The sequence below is a fragment of the Suricata suricatta genome, chromosome 6, assembly GCF_006229205.1.
Source record: "Suricata suricatta isolate VVHF042 chromosome 6, meerkat_22Aug2017_6uvM2_HiC, whole genome shotgun sequence".
In the NCBI taxonomy this organism is placed as follows: Eukaryota; Metazoa; Chordata; class Mammalia; order Carnivora; family Herpestidae; genus Suricata; species Suricata suricatta.
The window spans coordinates 48,258,658-48,279,063 of NC_043705.1; the positions used below are offsets into that span (position 1 = coordinate 48,258,658).

A 20,406-nucleotide genomic window follows, 5' to 3' on the forward strand; every position below is an offset into this window, starting at 1 on the left:
CTTACAGTAGTGGTGGTATGAATAGTTCCTGTTTCTCTCCTCCTACCAAAATTTAAACCCCTGAGTCCTCCTGAACATGGCCAGCTGGCAAAAGCTTTCTTGTGGATGTCAGGGAACTGGGGACTTAGTAGTTCTTGGCCTGACTTTACCGTGGACCTTGTCAAGTTGTGTCCCACGTGACCCCTCTCCCCACACATAGCGGTGCACAGAGCAGTGGAGCCTCTACTGCTCCTCTCTCTCTCTTGATATCTAATTAGGTATGTCAGCTCTAATTAGATTTGATAGCTAGACCCTCTGAATCAGTCCTGTCATCTGCCTGACACATGTTTCGATGCTGGGCTCCTGGGATCTGGTGTGAAACCAGCCCTTGAAGCCCAGGGCATGTCGGCGACAAGTATGAAGTTAGCATTTGGGATTCTCTCTCCTACCACAATCTGGGTTTTCTCTCCGGGACTGGTGGGCTCGTCCGTGCTGCTCAAAGTGTGTTCTGAGGGCCGGCACCCTCATGGACCTCACCTGGTAGCTTGTTGGATGTGAACAGTCCTGAAGCCTGTGCACATCCGAATCGGGCTTTTAGTACACTCGGTAAAATTCAGGAAGCATATGCCCTTATGAATATTCTGACACACGGAAGATATTTACTAAATCCCTATGGAATTAGTATTTGACACTGATTTTTCTTTCTAGACTGAATGGCTTGAACCACAGACATTTATTCGTTCATCTCAGTCCAGGTGGCTGAACATCCAACGTCCGGGGGCCACCACGGTTGGGTTCTAGTGAGGGTTCTTTCCTGGCTTGTACATAATTGCCCTCTTTCCACTCTCAGGGCAGGGAGAGAAAGAGGAAACTTTTTGGAGTCTTAGAAGGACACTAATTCCATCATGGTGGCCCCACCCTCGTGACCTCATTTAAACTTAATTCTCAAAAGTCCCATCTCCAAATACTATCTTAATGATAGTTAGTTAAAGGCTTTATCATGTGGATGAGGGGAGAGGGTGCATCATGCAGTTCAGTCCCCCCCCCCCGACTGGTTTCCACCACCCACTTTGAAATGCTTCACAGAAGTAAGGTGGATCGATGGATCGATAGGTAATACATCAGACGTAGTTAAATGTTGCTTGTAGAATCTAGGAGGAGGCTACATAGGCACTCACCATCCAGTTCTTTCAGCTTTTTGGTATGTTTTCAAATGTCAGAGAAGTCCGGCTCTCTCTGTAGTTATTAGAGTGGTGTCTGCTGGTCGTTTCCTCCGAGTTGCGTCCAGGCTTTGTGACGAAGTTGGTGCCACGCAGCTGGAGGACTTTGCCTGTGTGGCAGCCCCTCCCTCCCTCCCCTGGCACGTGCAGCCAGCTGCTGCACGGTTAGTGAGGGCCCAGCCTAGACCAAGAAGCTTCTTTCAGCGCTCTCCCTTCACTAGCACTGTCAATCTTTACAGTTTCCCTTTCACTTCTGTGCTCTCCTGATCAGAGGATCTTTAATTCTGGAGAGATGGGGGCTTCTCAGGTTACATTGGGAGACCCTGCTTTTTTAACATTGTATTTATCTGTGTTTGACTGAAATCTATTACCAGCACAAATGGGAGAGAAGCAAGTGCCTCTGCAGGTTCACCTGGAGCCCCCTGCCTCCCTCTTGTCACTGAAGGGCCTCTCCTTGCCCTGTCTTTCTGGTGTTAATTACTTGCATTTCAGAATTTTATGGTGAGGGAGAAGGTGCTGCCTAGCTTTTTGGGGGAAGCGCCAAAACCCGTTACCAGGATAGGTTTACGTGAGCACACCAGCAATGATTCGGGCTCCTGCCCGGGAGGCCCAGCATCACTTATCTGTGCCTTATGCAACACCGTTCATGTTCGCAGTTCCCTTTTAAATTCAGGAGACTCCCAGGAAATTCTGGGAAACTTCTCACAGATTTCTTCCCTTTGCTGGGACTTGTAGGCTCTGGGGGAGAAAAACAGGTACAAGCTGAACTGGAAGACACTGCTTACAAGCTTTGCGACCTTGATCAAATGACTTCCTTTCTTTAAGACTCAACTTCCTTGCCTTTTGAGTGGGGATAATAAAGGCGATTGCATCTTTGGATGGTGTGAATAAAAAGATGAGTGCCATGTCTTGGCGGGTGTGTGGCTTCTAGTTGGTGTTCAGTAGTATTCAACAAACGGTCAGGTACCCAGTGTGGTGTGGTGTGTGACTTCCTGTTCTTTCCTTCCTTTTTGGGGCTTTTCAGTCACACTTGATGTGAAATCTTTCTTAGCCAGCAGACCCAAAGATCAACTTCTCTTAAAAATCATGAGCCCCGGAACTCCCAGGGACTCAACTATAAATTATTTTCTGGGGTGCAAAAACAGGAGTGCCTTTATTCCTCACTTACCCCCTGCCCAGCATTTTAATTTTTGCTGTACACTATAAATTGTAATCTTTAAAAAAGACTCCAGTTTAGGGGATAACAATCACAATTATTTAGGCTAGCCTGTCAAACATTAAGTATCATCTTGCATTTCAGTGATCTCTTACCTCTGAGGTTTTAGCTAAGGCCATCCAAAACAAAACTGTAATGTCTTTTAAGGTTTACTAAGATCTTTAACTGCTGTGTTTCCTATGCAGGCTGTGGTGTAGAACTAATACTAAGTGGGCAAAGATCTCAGATCCCTTTCATTTGTTTTTAAGCTGTGGAGCAGAAGGGATAAGGGGGAGAAGATAAATACATTAAAGACTAATTAGTTTAGGGTCTCTGAAGAGATTTGCAGATTTCCTATTTAAATTTGTTGACAGGTCTTTTAATTCATCCTGACTAGTTATCTCTGAACATAACGTAGTTATGGCTGAGCTTTTATTTCCACCATGGACTATCTTTTCCTTTTTTCTTTGCCCATCCTTTTTTTTCCTCCTCCCTCCTCAAAAAAAGTCCTTGTTTTCCCCAAGTTCAGTATCATTCCAACTTCATTTTTCATTTACGCTCGGAAAACTGAAGTATAACTCAAATAGTGAGGGGAGTTTATAGGGAAAGAGTGTAACATACAGAAAATAATGTGATATTTTTGAATAATGTGATAGGACTTTTGAAAGGCAAAATACAAATGTCTACCCTACCAAAATGCTTCTAGTTGGCCACCTTAAAAAAAAAAAGTATTGAACATTTTGTCTCCACTGTAATAACTTCTGGTCTTAAAATTTGCCATTGCAATAAAAAATCTATTAGTAGTAAAAAAGATTACATAAATAATTCTAAATTAATAACACTTATCCATTAGTTTGTGCTTTCTCTATAGTAGGCACTGTGCCTACCACATTTATTTCTATTATTCATTTAATTTTTATTCTCTTCATAATTAAGCCTATTTTACAGATGAAAAAACTGAGGTTCAAGTTAATTAACATGCCCAAGAATACACTCAGTAAGTGGCAAAGCCAAGATTAAACCCCAAGTCTCTTTGGCTTTAAATGTGTGCTTTTCATAATTGTACTACTGCTGATTCAACAGGTGTGTTCCAAAGTTGAGGAACCCATATTGATTTTCTGCTTTATTTCAGTTTTTTAGCTGTACTGTCTTAGCCAGCATTTGTTGTGGCTTTTGCCAGTAGGGCCAAAGAAGTTTAAATATCAGGATATTAACCAGTATGGACATAAAGTATGAATGTGCTTATAAAGTTTATTTCAGAAAAGTATTTGTTAGATTTTTGCCCACCAGAATGTAATTTTTCATTAGAAATAATGAGAGAAGTTCTTTCAGACAGAAATAAAGTTTTGATTCAACAACAGTTAATCAGCACACATCTTGATTTAATATTGATCCATGCCTTGCATATATGCTTTCTTTTCTGTATTTGTATGACATTTTAAAAGGTAAGTGCCAGTTTTTCATGTACTTCCAAGCTACTTCCATCAAGTAATGAAATACTTGGCTTGGGCCATCTCTGGAGTCCCAGCAATGAAACTTTCCATTCGTCCCTGCCAGGCACTGACTCTGAAATATCTTTTTTTTTTATGGAGACCGCCTCCAAAAGGTGCAGCTGTGTGCCGGTTTCATCTTGCACTTTGTAGCGGCATTGGCACCATGTAACGTGAGGAATGCCGCTGTCTCCCACACACCACTGGTACCCAAGGACTGTTCAGGCCTGTCCGGGTTAGTGGTTTGGGAAGGGTCTGAGTTTGGAGAGAAGGCTCCCTTCTGTTCCATGTGATTGGCTGTCACCAGGGTTAAGGTAGAAAGATAGAACTAATGGAAAATGCAGCATCTGATGTGTCATCAAAAATTCTTTCTACCACCAGGGACACCTAATTCATTGGTATTTGCATCGATGTTAAAGACTGATTCCTCTTCTGAAACAGTTAGGTCTTATTTCACCACTTCTAGGCCCTTCTGTTCCTTCTTTTCTCCTTAAGTAATATGGATTTCTTTTGATGAAAAATGATTCCTCTAAGCCAAAAACTGGTGTTGGACCAAAAACTGGTAGGGGAGTCTGTGAATTCACCCAGATTCTTAAGAGTGGACTTGGCTCAGACTTAACACACTGGCTCCAGCAGGGTTCAGAGCCAAAAAGCATTCCTAATTCAGTTATAAAAATTTGTCTAAAAGATGAAACCTAATAAAAATGTATATATAAATTTCATGAGGATCATGCTGTGTCATTTTGTGTTTTATTTGATAGCCACCGTATATGATCTATATATTCTGTATTTTTTTTCTTTTTTAGTTCCTTTATGTCTTAGTTTGTTGTATATAATCTGGTACATTATCATGGACCTTTTAAAGAACAACTTGCCAAATTTGGCAAGGCCTAACAACTGTAGTTTCCTGTTAGAATTTCTTAAAATGGAATGTAATGGAAAAGGAAATACTGACCTTGTGTACTTAATGAAATTAGAGGAGTCATTGATTTTAGGATTGTTGAAATCGTTAGTATTTTGCTTTAGAATACTTTTTAGATGTGTGATGTTGATTGATCCCCTTACCCGTAGGCTAAAATGTGCACTTTAACGGCTTCACGAAATTCCCTGTTTGGGAAACGGATTGAATCACAGATATTGTACTAGAGAATAGGAAATCCTTGAATTGTTATTTAAAAAATAAAGCCTCTCATTATAAATTTATCTTTTAAAACTCCCATTGCAAAGCCTTAATCAGCCATGAATCAGTGATTCAGACATTTGAGTAATACAGCTTTTATCGATATTAAAAACTCTGGGAAATTCAGGAGCTCTCTTATAAGAGGAATATTTGTACTCCTTATAGAACATCTAGTTGTATTTTTTGTATTGTGGTGCGCTCTTTGAGAAAGGTTCCCAGATTGCTGTAGGTACTGATGGCTAGCACAGTGCTTTTCAGAAACTTGAAGTAACAGTTTATGAGTGAAACACATGGTATTTTGTAGCTCAGGATACTGAAGGCAAACTACCTTTTTTTTTTTTTTTTTTTGCCAAAGAAACCTTGAAAGGACTAAAGAAAGAAGGTTTTTCCTTTTTTTTTCTTCAAGCCAGAGTGAACAAATAGAGAGATGGAAACCCTTTTATATTTAGTATTTGCCAACCCAGGAATCTAACAACTGCTGGTGCATATTTGAATCGCAATTAAGTGAAATCTTTAATTATCAGTTAATTTAACTTTCAAATTTGCCTGCAGAAATGATTTTGTTGATAAGATTTTGGAAGGAGATAAACCTTTATTAAGTAATTCCATTTTCAGGTGCCAGCTTTAAGGAATTTTTTTAATTTAAAAAAAAGGCGTAAGTAATTTGTGAGGGTGGGGACCGAGCTGGACGCCTGTTGCATGGCTATGTGGGATTGTGTACTTACTAGTTAATCTTTAGCTTTTTCATCTTGGCATGTGCTGGTAAGGGAGAGCTAGAAGTTTGAGAAGGCTAAGGAGAGACACCGCAGTGAATTCTTATTCATGGTTCTCTCCACCATTTCTTCCCTTAGGTTTTCCTCTGTTACATATGCTGATAGGATGATACATATCACTTGGTTTAGCATAGAAGGCATTTATGGGGGAGGACGTTTTTTGTGAGGTGATATTTTTCTGAGGCAAAAGGAAGTAGTTTATAGTTAATCAGAGAAAATGAAATGGTATGCTGTCATTTTATAGTATATCCTTTTTTTATAGTGCTTTTGATGGAAAAGACCACGTGAACCTTTCAAGACATTTGTATTCTCAGTGCCTCTCAGAACTGACATTTTAACATTTAGAGATTTGGGGATGTCATTGCTGGTTTTTTTCCAGGAGTTACCCACATGAATGTGCTTATAGTAGGCCGTCCTAAAACTTAGTACTAATCCAAACTAGATTGGTAGCTCCATTCCTGGATTTTCAGATTCTGAGGGTTTATGGCCGACCTGAAATCTGTCTTCTTAGGAGGTTCTCCACGTGATGGAGAGGCTCAGGTAGGGAACACAGGAGAGGTGAAGTTCCTACTCAGCTCTGTGTCTAGTAACTAACTGTCTAGAAGTTCAGTGGCATGTCTGTCCTGCCTTTGTGAAGTCCGTAACATGTTTAAGTGATGTTGCAGTGGGACAGAGTCACCTGTGGAGCTGTGACAGACTTTACGTGCTCTGAATACAGGGGTCTATTAGCCATCTGCCCAGATGCCCTGGCCCCAGGGATGGCTTTATGGTGGGGTCTTAGTAGCACAAAGCCAATTCAGGAACCTTTCATTTACTTTTGACAAATATGTCTTTGTTCAGGACGTATGGGACTGTGCTCTGTAATATGGTAGCCACTAGCCCATGGAGCTATTTCAGTTTAAATCCGTTAAAAAAATTTTTTTTTTTTTTATTTCTTCAGTGGCTGTGGCTTCATTTCAAGTGCTCATCAGCCACATGTGGCTCCTTGGCTGGTCCCTGTGTTTTGGGTAGACAGCTAATAGAACATTTCCCTCATTCACAGAAAGTTGTGTTGGACCGTGCTGCTGTGGGATGTTCTTCCACCATTTAGCTCTTCTCCTTTTATCCTGGGTACTTAAAGGGCCAGTAGAGTTTAGTGGCAAGATTACATGTGTCTGTCACAGGGCATGTTGCAGTCTAAAAGTCTCCTCCACTGCCGGGTTTGTAAAATGACATAAATCATACTTTCCTCTTTGAGGTCAGGGTTGAATATAATTTTTCTTATGTGTTGTGATGACTCTTAGTATTAGAAAGATGAGCTTCATTAGAAATTTGCTTAGCATAATAAATGCCTTAATAATAATCATACCACTAAAATCTCACTGAAACAAAATTATAAGTATTTAATCTTTCTTAAGTGATATAAATGATTTATGTCTAGATAAGAGGGCACAGTGATGCACCTTTAGTGTCTAAAACGTTAGATGTTGGAGGCTAATAAAAAGGTTGCACCTGTAGATATTTTTACACAGACTATCATTTATGTGTATTTTACAATTTGAGAAAAATAAGGTAAATATATTTAGCTCCCTCTTCTGGTATATTATGAGATGAATGTATTTACTTAAAATGATTTTGTGTAGTTTTGGAGTTAAGAATACAGTTATTAATGTAATGTTGAAGGCCATTATTTGTGTGTTAATCAGTTAGTTTCTTCTTAGATCACTATGATTGGTCAAATATGTAAATAAGGCACAGAAAACCTGTTTTTGACAGCATCGCATTTCTTAAGATGCTAGCTGACCAAAATATAGCAATCCAAGGCTTTAGTAGCAAGTGCACACACAGGGGCTTAATATGAATGTCACATGGCCAGTGATCATTTGCAAATGCCCTGTGTCTAAATATTTTAAAGTTCTAAATCATGTTAATGAACTATTGAGTAAAATCTGGTCCATCCTCTTACCTGGATAGTTACTGCTTCATGGTGGCCAGGCGGCCATTTCTGGGGTTTCAAGTTCTGCCTCGGAATGTGGTGATCTGGGAAGAGCTGACCACTCACCCAGCCTGGCTTTGCCCTGTGCTGCGGGGGCTCTGGCACCTCCAAATTCCATCCTACCCTGAATCCTCCCCACCCAGCCCTCCTACCTCCCAGCACAGCAGCACACCCCAGCAGGGAGGTCTGCCCTGGGGAAGAGGCCTAGAGAGGCTAATCGGGCAGAGACTTCCTGGATTCTAGCTAAGTATTCTGAGTGTGTCCCAGGAGAGAAGTCGGCCTGCCCTCGGGTCCTTAAAACTCCTTAAACTGCAGGGAGAGGCACAGCTGGAAGAGGCCTAGGGAGAGGAGCCCTCTGAGGTATAGGGCGCGCACAGGGCGCCATCTTGCTCAGGCCTGAGTTTGCTGGTGTCAGGTAGAACTAAACTGTTCTGTGTTTAAATGTCCTTCACTGTCGTCTAATGCATCCGATCACCTCCAGCTAAACCTAATCTGATTGTCGGATTCTGTTCATTCACAGCTTTGGCTCTGCCAGATCTTGCTGAGCAGTTCGCCCCTCCTGACATTGCTCCGCCCCTTCTCGTGAAGCTCGTGGAAGCCATTGAAAAGAAAGGTAATTGGCCGGTAGAGGGAATCTGTTAGTTTGTTATGTCCTTATTTCGTGGGTATTGCAATATATATGTGTCAGCTGGGCACTCGTTAAATAAGCTTCTCACCACGTGTGCTAGACACGTAAGCTCTTTGTTGCCATGTCCTGGGAAAACAGCACTGGTTTGATTCCTGACTCCGTATTAACATGTAGTTACTGTACGGAAACTATTAAATTCTCTGTAATTTAACAAATGTAATTAACTTGCTCTTTAGTGGCCAGATGACTTCGCCAAAAGTATTGACATGCCAGCTGTGATGAATCGTAGGCGTTCACTTCCAAGAATATTCGGTACACACATCTAGAACAGATAGGGGCTGGAAACTGGAATGTCGTTCTGGCTGCGGGCCCACAGGTTCTCCAGAGAGCTGTGTTTTGCATGCTCAGTCTGTTTTGTGTCTTAGGTCTGGAATGTTCAACTTTATACAGAACACCGAGCTCCAGCAACCCGGCAGAATTACGACAGCTTCTTGATTGTGGTGAGTGTCATGGAGCTAGAAAGACAGATGGGAGACACAGTTTCTTACCTTTCAGTTTCAGGTAAAGTGCACAACAACACTTGAACTTGATCATGCAGTGTTCTGAGCTTGAAGGAAGCTCAGAAATCACACACGGTTCCCTCTGACCTATTATGGTAACGGCACAAACCAGCACAAACCAGCGCTGACCTTTGATGTTTGTCTCCTGAGTTGGGGTGTGTGTGCCTGCCTGCGGGCATGTTGGCTGTCTTCACAGCCAAGAGCCTCTGGGTCTTGCAGGAGCCGCAGAGGAGAGAAACACCCTCTTGGGATTTCTCTGGCTCTGCGTATCCACCATCTTTCTCTGACCCTGCAGTTGGCTGCATCTGATTCATCTGGATCAGCTTAAAAAAATATTTATAAGCCTATGTCATTTAACAAATGTCTCTTCTGACCTTTTCCATTTTCCTTTCCCTTTTTTTTTTTTTTGCCTTCCTTCCTTCCAAATGCTTATTTGCTTTTTCATGCCATGTTTATATTAAGTAACATCATGATACTGTTATATTCAGTGGTATGGTGGTAAACCCAATGCTCAGGGAGGTGGGGAAACCCTAGTTTGTAGTAGTTGCCCATTTCCATGGTGTAAATATGCCCACCGCAGTCAGTTTCAGCTGCCAACACGTTATTACTAAACTATAACTTGGAAAGAATCGAGCAGAGTTGGCAATGAGGAGCAGGCCAGCTCAGGCACACCATTGGTTAAAGGACATCAATTAATTCAACCAAGTGGTGGCTTTACTCTTTGTTCCCCCTCTCCTTTGCCAAACAGCATAAAATTGTAAATGTGAATAAATTGACTAGTCAATTCTGGCAAGTCATCTTCTGGATCAACTTGTAGAATCTCTCTGATCCTTCATTCCCTCTCTGATTTTTTTTTTTTTTTAGAAAAATAATTTTCTGCCTCACATTATTTCACTGAATTTGGACTTAGGAAACCAAAGGAAGGAAATCCAGTTGGGGAGGAAACCCTTTGAGACATACACTTGTGCAAAGCATGTAGTCAGTGAAGAACTCTGAAGTCAAGATAGCTTTACCATGGGGCAGCTCATGAAAGTTTCTAGAAGAGATGTTTCTGGGAAAGAAGGAGATTCTATCTCTGTCAGTAAATAGTTTCACTTGAATGCACCACCCAAATGTTTGAAGTTTGAAAATAATTTTTTCGAACTTTCGTTTTTATTTTGTGCCTGGAAACCAGTGTCACGCACAGGCGAGACATGTCCCTGACAGCGGCATCTCCTGCCTGACCCCCGGACTGGGTCAGTGCGAGCCGCCTGGCAGAGAGCTCTGAACAGAGTGGTCAAGAAACAGTGAATTTTGTCCTTAGCCAGTTGAAGTTGAGATGCGTGTTTTGGTCAGAAAATTGGTCAGACTGAACAACAGTCACAGGAAGTGTTCAAACATCAGAGACCGATGAAATGAGAGTTATTTGAGAAATAGTGGTTAAGCTTTTCAGTGTGACTGGATGCAGATGATGCAGGTTAGGTTGAGAAAAAAATCCTCACTTCACCTCCCGGGATGGAATACCTAACCAAAATTACGTCAACAGTATCTTTTGACAGGCAGCCTTTCTGCCCCGCTTGTGACCAAGTCACACATGTAGGAAACTGGTTTCATTTGGATTCTGTGTGGTAACAGTGAATTTTGTGGGAAGAGAAAGGGTAAACATTATCTAAATTTAGGGAGTGGATCTCCCAGGACTTCGTATAGCTTGAGGATTTTTCAGTCCATAAAAATATTGTGACACCTTGGAGGAAGCTCAGAGGTAAGTCACGAGAGAGGGAGAGAGAGAGAGAACGAAACTTGTGAAGTACCAGTGTCTGAAAAAGTGCACGTGAAGGATAACGGCCCACGTTTATCAGCACCTACTCAGCTACTTTATTTCATCTACACGTTGCCCTTGGGGAATTAGTTATTGCTGATGACAGAGCTCTGACTTTTCCCCAAATTGTTCCGACTTAGTCCTTGCCTTTTTTCCCCACTGTATCGCCCTACATTGAACTGTTTCTTTGTTATTCTCATTTGAATTTTCTCCTCATTGTTTTGGTTTCTCTTAACCTGAAGCAGATCTTTTCTTTCTTTTCTTTTTTTTTTTTTAATGTTTTTATTTATTTTTGAGAGAGATAATGTGCCCTCAAGCTGAGGAGGGGGAGAGGCAGAGAGAGGGAGACACGGGATCTAAAGCAGGCTCTGTGCCAGCAGCGGAGAACCGTGGGACTGGAACTCAGGAACTGGAAGATCATGACCTGAGCTAAAGTCAGATGCTGAATGGACTGACCCACCCAAACAGGTGCCCCACCCTGAAGCATACCTTTTTTTTTTTTTTTAAAGTTTTCATCACAGGTGCACCTGGGTGGCTCAGTCCTTTAGGCATCTGACTTTGGCTCAGGTCATAATCTTGCATTCCGTGGGTTCAAGCCCCACACTGGGCTCCGTGCTGCCAGCTTGGAGCCTGAAGCCTGGAACCTGCTTCAGATTCTGTGTCTCCCTCTCTTTCTGCCCCTCCCCTGCTCACATGCTGTCTCTCTCTTCCTCAAAAATAAACATTAAAAAAATTTTTTTTAGTAATAAAAGTTCTCATCACAAGAAAAATCCTGTACCTATGGTGATGAATGTTAAATATACTTACCGTGGGTGATGATTTTGTGACATAAACAAATATCAAATCATTATGTCGTTACAATGACATATATGGTTATATGTTAATTATACCTCACTTTAATAAAAATCAGGTGTTTGGCCCCAGCACACCTGTCTACCACTCACCAGATGCCAGTAGCATTGTCCCAGGGTGTAACAATCCAAAATGTCTCCAGACATGGCCCGATATCTCTTGGGAGTTGGGGTGGGGCAACAATTGCAGACCCCAACTGAGAACGACTGCCTCAGGTGGAGGTGAGCTGGGAAGGGGACTCCACGCCAGTGGCAGGAAGGCTGAAATGCTGGCGTGCCTACCAGTCACCTGTCCCAAGCAGACTCTGTGAACCGTGGGGCGGAAGAGGGATACCAACTCCTCCGTCCCAGACCCACGGACTGTGTAGTTCTTGCTGAGCTAACCACAAACGTCCCCACATGACAGATGCCTGTGGCTCTTGGAAGAGCTTGTTAGGAGAGTTGTAATGCAGAAAAGGAGACTTAACAGAACAATAGTCGGAAGCTCTAAGGAGCCTTACACGCTACATTAAAAAAAATAAAACCTATGTCACCAACTCTAATGGATTTGACATAGATGAGCTTTTCCAACGACTGATCCCAAGACTTGAAATGAGATGATTTTATTCAAAGGCTACAAAATCCTCTTTGGAATACACCTCATGTGTTCCAGGAGGTCTTGGGTGAATTAACATTACTCTAAGGATTTTTATAGCTCAGTCCACAAACATTCAGCAGGCCAAGCCGGTCCTTTGTTCTGGGCCCTGAGGGGAGCAGGAAGAGCCCGTAAGAGCCACAGCCCGTGCCCTTGAGGTGCTCTCAGTCAGGGAGGGGGATGCTTAATTACCCTGCCATCTGGGAAGTGTCGTGATGCAGACGTGGCCCTCCCCTGAGGGAGGGACCTGTGGCATACTGAACATCTTAATGTTTTATACCACATCGCCAAATGGTATCACATTTTTCATGATGAGCAAATTAAGTAATTTTAATTTTCTGGGCGAAGAGACATAGTAAATGAAGGGTACAGGGTGTGAAGGATATATATGAGGTCTAGCAGCTTGTGAAGTAGGCAGCAGCCATGGAATGTTCCTCGAGTGAGGCACACACAGTTTTGTCTGACAGGCCCCTGGTAGTTGCATTACTTCTAATGTGAATCCTTCGTGCAAAGACCTGGTATCGCCCTTCCCACCCTTGTGGGAGATGCGGTGAGTCCGCAGGCGGCTCTCTGTAGGGCTCTTAGGTGATACAGCCCTTTGTCTCTCTACTTCCTGAGGTTAATAATTCCTTTCCCCAATTCACCTATCCACATTTTCTCCCAGGCTGATTTTCTGAGCTTTATTGGTGTTGCGTGATTCTTTGGTAAGGCCTGCCTAGTTAGTGGGGCGAGATGGGTTTATGATCCCGATGTGTCTGAAGAACTCCGGTAACTTCAGTTTCAGCCCTGAGTGATTTATAGTATCACCCTCCCTTCATGGCTCTCCAGGACCCCACCTTCTATGAGGGCTGCAACACTTGCACTAAATGGACTCTCATTCTCTCCCAAGGCCACAACCCAACCCAGTCAGTCACCAGGTTATGGTAGTTCTTGATCGAGTCTCACACATGTTGAACTGTTAAAATTCGAATCCCCAGGAGTGTTTTCTTTACTTCGAGCAGTGCTTTTTTCCAACTTCTTTTCAACAACACAGTTAATAAAGCTGTTGAAAACGGTAGCATTTTGCTCCTCAGCTCACCTTTTGTCCATTGAGTACACCAGTCACCAGATGACCTTCCTCAGGGTAGCCATCCTGTCACGGGGCATGCAGTCCTTCAGCAGCAACTGGAAGCTTCTCCTCAGATCTAGGTGCCTGTGGTATCCTGCCCCATCATCCCCTCTTTCTGCCAGCTGTGGTGCCTCTCTCTACCCTGAGTACTCAGCGAGTGGTTTGGTTTAATATCACACCATTATTAAATTGCCTGACCTCATTTCCAGCTGAGGAATTCACTAGATAGATGTGCTTTTCTTCTCTTTCTTCTCAGCTAGTTCAGCGTCCACAGGTGAGGGTAGTCGTATCCTAATCGGAATACTCTGTCAGAATTAGGGGCCATGTTCTCAAAATGTTATAAATATTTTTATGACTATTCTTGAGATTGTTAAAATTCTCTGTATCTTACTGTTTCTTCAGATACTCTTTTGAGCTAAATTTATATTAATTCTGAGATGCGGTATTTAGCAACTCAAAATTTAGGAAATCTAACATATGTATTATTTCATGTTTTCCTGTTGAGGTTTTAGAAGCATTTACTCTGTGATTAACCATCCCTACACAGAACTCATCTCAGAGCAGAAGCACCCTCCAGACAGTATTTGGAAATATCGGGGGGGGGGGGGGGGGAGCTGCTTTAGTTTGCCAGGGCTGCCATGACAGCCTTCCACAGACGGGGTTGCTTCATTCATAAACCTATCTTCTCAGTGTTCTTGAGACCAGAAGTCCCAGATCAAGGCAAGTTTGGTTTCCTCTGAGGCATCTCTCCCTGGTACAGCCATGGCCACCTCCTCACTGTGTCTTCACACTGTGTTCCCTCTGGGTGTGTGCTCCTGGCATCTCTGTGTGTCCACGTTTGCTCTTCTTACAAGGATACCAGGGGCACCTGGGTGGCTCTGTTGGTTAAGCGTCCGACTTCGGCTCAGGTCATGATCTCACGGTTTGAGATTCCAAGCACCACGTCAGGCACTGACAATGCAGAACCTGTTTGGGATATTCTCTCTCTCTCTCTCTCTCTCTCTCTCTCTCTCTCTCTCTCTGCCTGCCTCTCCTGGGCTCATCCCTAATGGCTTTATTTTAATTAAACCACCTCTTTAAAGGCCCTGTCTCAGGGCACGTGGGTGGCTCAGTCAGCTAAGTGTCCCAACTTCAGCTCAGATCATGATCTCAGGGTTTGTGAGTTCAACCCTGGCATCAGACTGCACTGACAATGTGGAGCCTGCTTGGCATTTTCTCTCCCCCTCTCTCTGCCCCTCCCCCACACCCTGTCTTTCAAGTAAAAATAAACAAAAAAAAGTAACAATAAAGGCCCTGTCTCGAAATACACCTTCTGAGATAGTGGGCATTAGGGCTTTAGCGTATGAATGGTGGGGGACACAACTCAGCTCCTAATGGCGGTATTGGTTTTCGTTGTTGTTATCCCAGAGTCTGGGCATGCGCCCCTGGCATCCTGGGGAGATGCCATCAAGCTAAATGCTTATAACTTAGGGGACAGACTTCCACAAAGAAAAATTGTTCTATTTGAAATGCCGGGAGCACCCCCTGTGAGAAACCCTGCTGATAACAACTCAGGCCTTTTAACATCTGTCCTCATACTGCTTACTTTCCCGTGTCACATTTTAGTCACACGTATAGAAAATTGTCCCTGCTGATGCATACAATGTCTGAAATGCTTTTATTTTAAATGTTTCCATCCCAGATGCCGCCTCCGTGGACTTGGAAATGATTGACGTGCAAGTGTTAGGAGACGCTTTCAAACGCTATCTTATGGACTTACCGAATCCTGTCATTCCAGTAGCCGTTTACAATGAAATGCTTTATTTAGCCCAAGGTTTGTCTTCTCTTCTGAAAACCTCCGTGAACATACAGTGAGCTGTGGATGCGCATGTAAACTCTATGAGATGCTGCCTGTAAAGAGAGCTGTTTGGAAAATATTAGTAGGAATCTGTACCATCCCTGGCACCCTCCCCATTAGCACAAATTCCCTCCCTTCCCAGGACATCCAATGGAAGAGTCAGATTCTCGTTTGCTTAGGAAGACTGTCCACATGTTGAAATGACTAATTGTTAACCTTTTATCAGTATTAACAAAGTTCACTATGTCACTGAAGGCCACAGTGTTCCAAGTGCCATCTTGGAATTCAGGGAACCAGGGACTGGGACCATTGACTACTGATGTTCGTACCATTTTCCTCGAGTGGCCATGACAGAATGTGTTGAGGGAAGAAGACTCTTAGGCTCAGGAGCCCAATGCTCAGTTCAAGTGCTCTGGGGACAGGAAATTGTGGTTCGTAACCTTCAAAGTTAAACCGTGTGATACTTATCTGATGCTCCTCTGAACTAGCCAATCACACTCAGAGCTGCTGAGTAAAGGGCAGGGCTCTGCCAGCACACCCTGATCTTCTTGTGGTTTTTTTACACCAGAGTTTCTTGCATTTCCATTAGACTTGAGATTTCTCCTTTCTCACATTGCCTTTTGTACTGAGAAGAACAGATGTCCTGTCCGCTGCTCCTCATGACGTTGTTTATAGGACGTGTGCATCTGTAGCTAGAACAGGTACTGACATCTAGAAACCAGTCTCTTACTCTTTTTTTCTTTCTTTCTTTCTTTTTTTTTTTAAACTCTGTAGAAGTTCAAAGCTCTGAAGACTACATCCAGCTGTTGAAGAAGCTCATTAGGGCACCTAACGTACCTCATCAGTATTGGCTTACGCTTCAGTATTTGCTCAAACATTTCTTCAAGCTCTCTCAAACCTCCAGCAAGAATCTTCTGAATGCAAGAGTACTTTCTGAACTTTTCAGCCCTCTGCTTTTCAGATTCCCGGCAGCCAGGTAAGGCAAAAGGAGAGAAGCACGTATTTTTTGGGTGATGGGGATAGTCCTGAGGGGATTGATTGTTCATTAACCCCATTCTGAAGATACTGATTCGCAGATGCATGGGCACATTTACACCAGACACGTTGACTTGAATGTGGATGAATGAACATGAGCTCGTTGTTGAGGAAAAAAAGGTCTCTCATAAAACTTTTTTTTTCTTGTAGCTCTGAGAATACTGAACACCTCATAAAAGTTGTAGAAATTTTAATCTCAACAGAGTGGAATGAACGACAGCCTGCACCAGGTAATGCCTTTTTTTGGATTTTTAGAGTTCTCTTGTGGTTCATTTTTTAGAGCCTGAAAAATGGTGGCTTTAGACATTCTGTGAAGTAACAGAAGTTTCTTGTAGAATCGAGATCCGTAGCATGTTACTTTGGGATTTAAAGACAACATGGCTGAGTGGTAGTGTGGATGGTAAATGTTACCTGGATGTCAGTGTTGGGGACTTCAGATGATCTCCGTGGTAGACCAGGGTTGTTGGGAGAGCTCTCCCTTCCCCTCAGCTCCGGTGCTTCTAGTTGTTGCATAAATTATAGGGCGCATTTTAGTTGTTGACATTGTTTTTCTTTCTGATACTTATAAAGTAGGGGATTTATAATTACTATATAATTTAACGTATTTTGGAATGTGTGTTTTGGAAGCCGGTATGCAGAGAACCGTCTGTCAAAATAAACATTTTCAATAATGCAAACAGTATAAAGCTAGGGTGTTCACTGCAGCAAGTTAGAGCAAGCCAGACACTTCTTTGAAAGCAGGCTGGCATTCAATTAGCCATTTAACAAAGCAGGAAATGTAGACCACGTTAGCCGTGGATTTAATTTAAACTGATGTATTTTTCTTCTACTGTGGAAAGTCTAAACAACCTTCCTTTGCTATATACTGATTAGTAGTTAGCTAACAGAAGCTGGTCATTTAGCGTCACGATTCAGGTCCAGTAAGTGAAGTTTCGGGACCAGTAGAAATGTTGCTTGTATCTTAATTTATGCCGAGAGTTAAAAATAGAACATCATGCATTTACTCTTCATTATAGGTAACTCATGCAAACTACCAAATTTATCTCTGTATCAACAGGCATAGGGACCCACTGATCAGTGTTAACTAAGCAATGGGAAATTAAGTTGTGCTTTTGTAGGTATTAAATAGCCAGGCTTGGTTGTTGGCAGTTGGACAGGCAGATTGAGAGAGGTCGGGCTTAGGCGTAAAACCCACCTGTGTGGAGTGAAGGATGTGGCACTCAGGAGGCAAGTATTTGGAAGGGCTGCTGTGGGCGGGCTCAAAACATGATGTCCAAAGGTAAGAGAGGCCGCAGAAATAGTATATAGGGCAGGTGTGGTCTGTTCCAGATGTTCCAGGTCACAACAAGCAGCATGTTCAGTGGGGATACTCCGAATTGTAGGTGAATGGCATCAGAGAAGTCTGTCAACAATGGCCTAGGACTTTAGTCCAGGGCGTGGCCAATAAGTCCGTCTCAAGTAACTACTCGGGGCATTTGTTAATGGATTTGGGAACTCTTTGTTGGTGTTCAGAGGCTGCCTTTTGGCTCAGTATGAAAGAGTCAGTGGTTGGTGGTTAAAGGTACCGTGTGATGAGGGGACAGGGGACAGGGGGCAGGTGTGAGACAGGGCACTTGAGCCCTTTATTGACTGGCCCCCACCCCAGACTGAGCACATGCATGGGGAAAGGAGAAGACGAGTAACAACAAAGCAGGACCCTGGGCCAAGGGGCGGGGCTGTGCTCATGGCACGCTTGTGTGGAGGCTTGTCTCCAGGAGGGACAGCTGAGCCCTGCTTGAGGAAGGGCCAGAGGTGCTGCAGGTCTCCTCAGTGCCCACCCCTCTGGAGACACGGAGGTAGGAAAGCTAAAAGCCAGACAAGATTTGATAGATACCCACCGGTGAATTTATCCAGAATATTTAAGAATATTGACTATTCCCCACATACCTGGGAGAATCATGGGTGGAGTCGCATTAGTCGGAGTGGTATAAGCTGGCTGAACGTCCTGAGCAGTTTCAGCCAGTTCCACCAAAGAAAACATTCCTATCTATCCATTTTCATTATGCGCACTGTCGGACTGCCTGCTGCGTCGTAGACCCTCGTACAGGCTTCTAAGAAACTGGTGCACCAGCTTCCCAGGCGGGTTAGTTCTGTCAGCCATGTTGAAGGGTAAGCAGTGCACGGAATGTTTATGCGACCATCCCAAGATTCATGCAGCCTCTTTAAGAAAATTGAATCCAAGTGATTTCTAAATCGTAGTTGGGGCTATTTTTCCCTTCGTGTGGTATCTCCTAGCTATTACAAGGAATGTTTAGCTCTTTGGAATTAAATAGATGCTTCAGTGTCCCTCACTGTGGAAACACACCACCTCCTTCAGTAAGAACATCCCTGTGCAGCTTTGTATTCAGGATTGGCTTTGCTGCAAATGAGTGGCAGGGTACTCTTGGTTAGAGAAATGATTTCTTAGACCTGGTGGGAATCCGACATTCTGTGCATGTCTTTCATCATTGCCCCAGCATGCGCTATCACCAGAGGACTCTGGAAACACAACCCTGGTGCATCCCCATTGAACAGTCATAAATCATTCATTTGAACTGACTTTTTTATTGTGAACAAAAATGAGGGCTTGGAGCGGCGCTTGGGTGGCTCAGTTGGTTAAGCGTCTGACATTGGCTTGGGTCATGATCTCACAATTCATGGGTTCGAGCCCCGCATTGGGTTCTGTGCTGACAGCTCAGAGCCTGGAGCCTGCTTTGGATTCTGTGCCTCCTTTCTCTTTCTCTGCCCCTCTCCTACTTGCATGCTCTCTCTCAAAAATAAAAATAATCATTAAAAAAAAAAAAAAAAGAACTAAGTACTTGAATGATTTTAGGGGGAGACAGGGAAGCAAGGCTATTCTGTAATAGATAAACATCTTTTGCAGTTTTTACCTGGTAGAACTTGACGTGTCAGGCAAAACTGATGATGATTGAGGCAATGTGTCACTTCATATGAGACCATTAGCACACAGTATCTAATTAAGTGCTAGGCTCTAGGATGCTTACTCTGAATATAAAAAGAATTTTAGAAATGTGATAGGTGACTTTGTTGGGTAACTGAGTAGATCGAAAAGGCTTGTAGAAAAAAATAGGATGTGAAGTGGGCTTGGAAGAATTGCTATAATTTGAAAAGAGGAAGAAGAGGAAAGATTGCAATTTGACGAGTTTCAGAGGTTTAATCAAAATAAGTTGCTAAATACGAAAAAAATGGCTGGATACACTAGATTTTAAGAAGCAGTAAATGTTTTAAATGACAGTGTCATGGAAAGCATCATTTTAGAGTCAGAGGCTTTGTCCAACACTTCAGTTGCTCAGTAGGAAACTGAAGTGCCCCCAGAGGTTAAGAACTCTCCCTGGTGCTACCCAGTGTGTGCCCGAGGCCGGTGCGCAGGGGGGCCGGTCCCGGACCCCAGCCTGCTACTCGCTGCTGTACCTGCTTCCAGGGTTTTGGGAAGCTTCATGAGCGATGGGACTGCTTTTAGTGTGTAGTCCCAAGTCCTCTGAGGTTTCCAGTAAGTAAGAAACTAAAGATAGATGATAGTTGCTTCTGTGGGTCCATCTATAGTAAGGAGCCTTGGTGCAGGTTTTATAGGTTTGGGGACTAAAACCTAGACTCAGTCCGTACATTCACGTACTGGTAAGACAGTGAGTCAAATAGAGCTGCTTTGAAACCATTCTTGCTCCTCACTTGCCAGTTCATAGCAAGTGACTCTGCCTTTCCAAATGGTTTTCTAGCCTGTGGAATGGGAATAATGCCTCTCTCCTGGGTTGGTTGTGAGATGTACTGACATACGCTCAGGACCCGATAGCCTGTCTCCCCTGCTGCCCAGTTCTGGTTTTTAAGGACCTCCCAGAGGTGGCGTCACTCTGTGGCTCCAGCTCCTCAATCCTGACAGGCCCTTCTCTCCACCAAGCCAGCAGTCCCCGCCCGCAGAGCCAGGCCTCCGGGTGCCGGGTGCCGGGTGCCGGCCTGGGCTTCACTGCTAATGCGCAAACGACAGGCTCCCTGCACAGTTGTTGCTCCGTTCCTGCCTTGCTTGGAGGGAGGAAGGTACCCTCTGTAGTATGATGCCCTTTCCACTGTGTGCAGCTTGGTGAGGAGAGGGGCCTGGATGTCAGGACCAGG

The 20,406-nt window shown here is 43.5% G+C and overlaps 1 protein-coding gene across 2 annotated transcripts in view; it reads left to right on the forward strand.

Moving 5' to 3' along the window:
- PIK3R1 (phosphoinositide-3-kinase regulatory subunit 1) overlaps positions 1-20,406 on the forward strand; it is an 84,957-nt gene that overhangs the window by 48,245 nt on the left and 16,306 nt on the right. Inside the window, exons 3-7 of one of the 2 annotated variants that reach the window (XM_029942372.1) lie at positions 8,333-8,425; positions 8,866-8,940; positions 15,073-15,204; positions 16,003-16,204; positions 16,414-16,493. In XM_029942372.1, coding sequence (XP_029798232.1) covers positions 8,333-8,425; positions 8,866-8,940; positions 15,073-15,204; positions 16,003-16,204; positions 16,414-16,493 — 582 coding nt within the window. Of the gene's footprint in view, positions 1-8,332; positions 8,426-8,865; positions 8,941-15,072; positions 15,205-16,002; positions 16,205-16,413; positions 16,494-20,406 lie in introns of those variants that run through there. The other variant, XM_029942376.1, reaches the window with a different exon arrangement.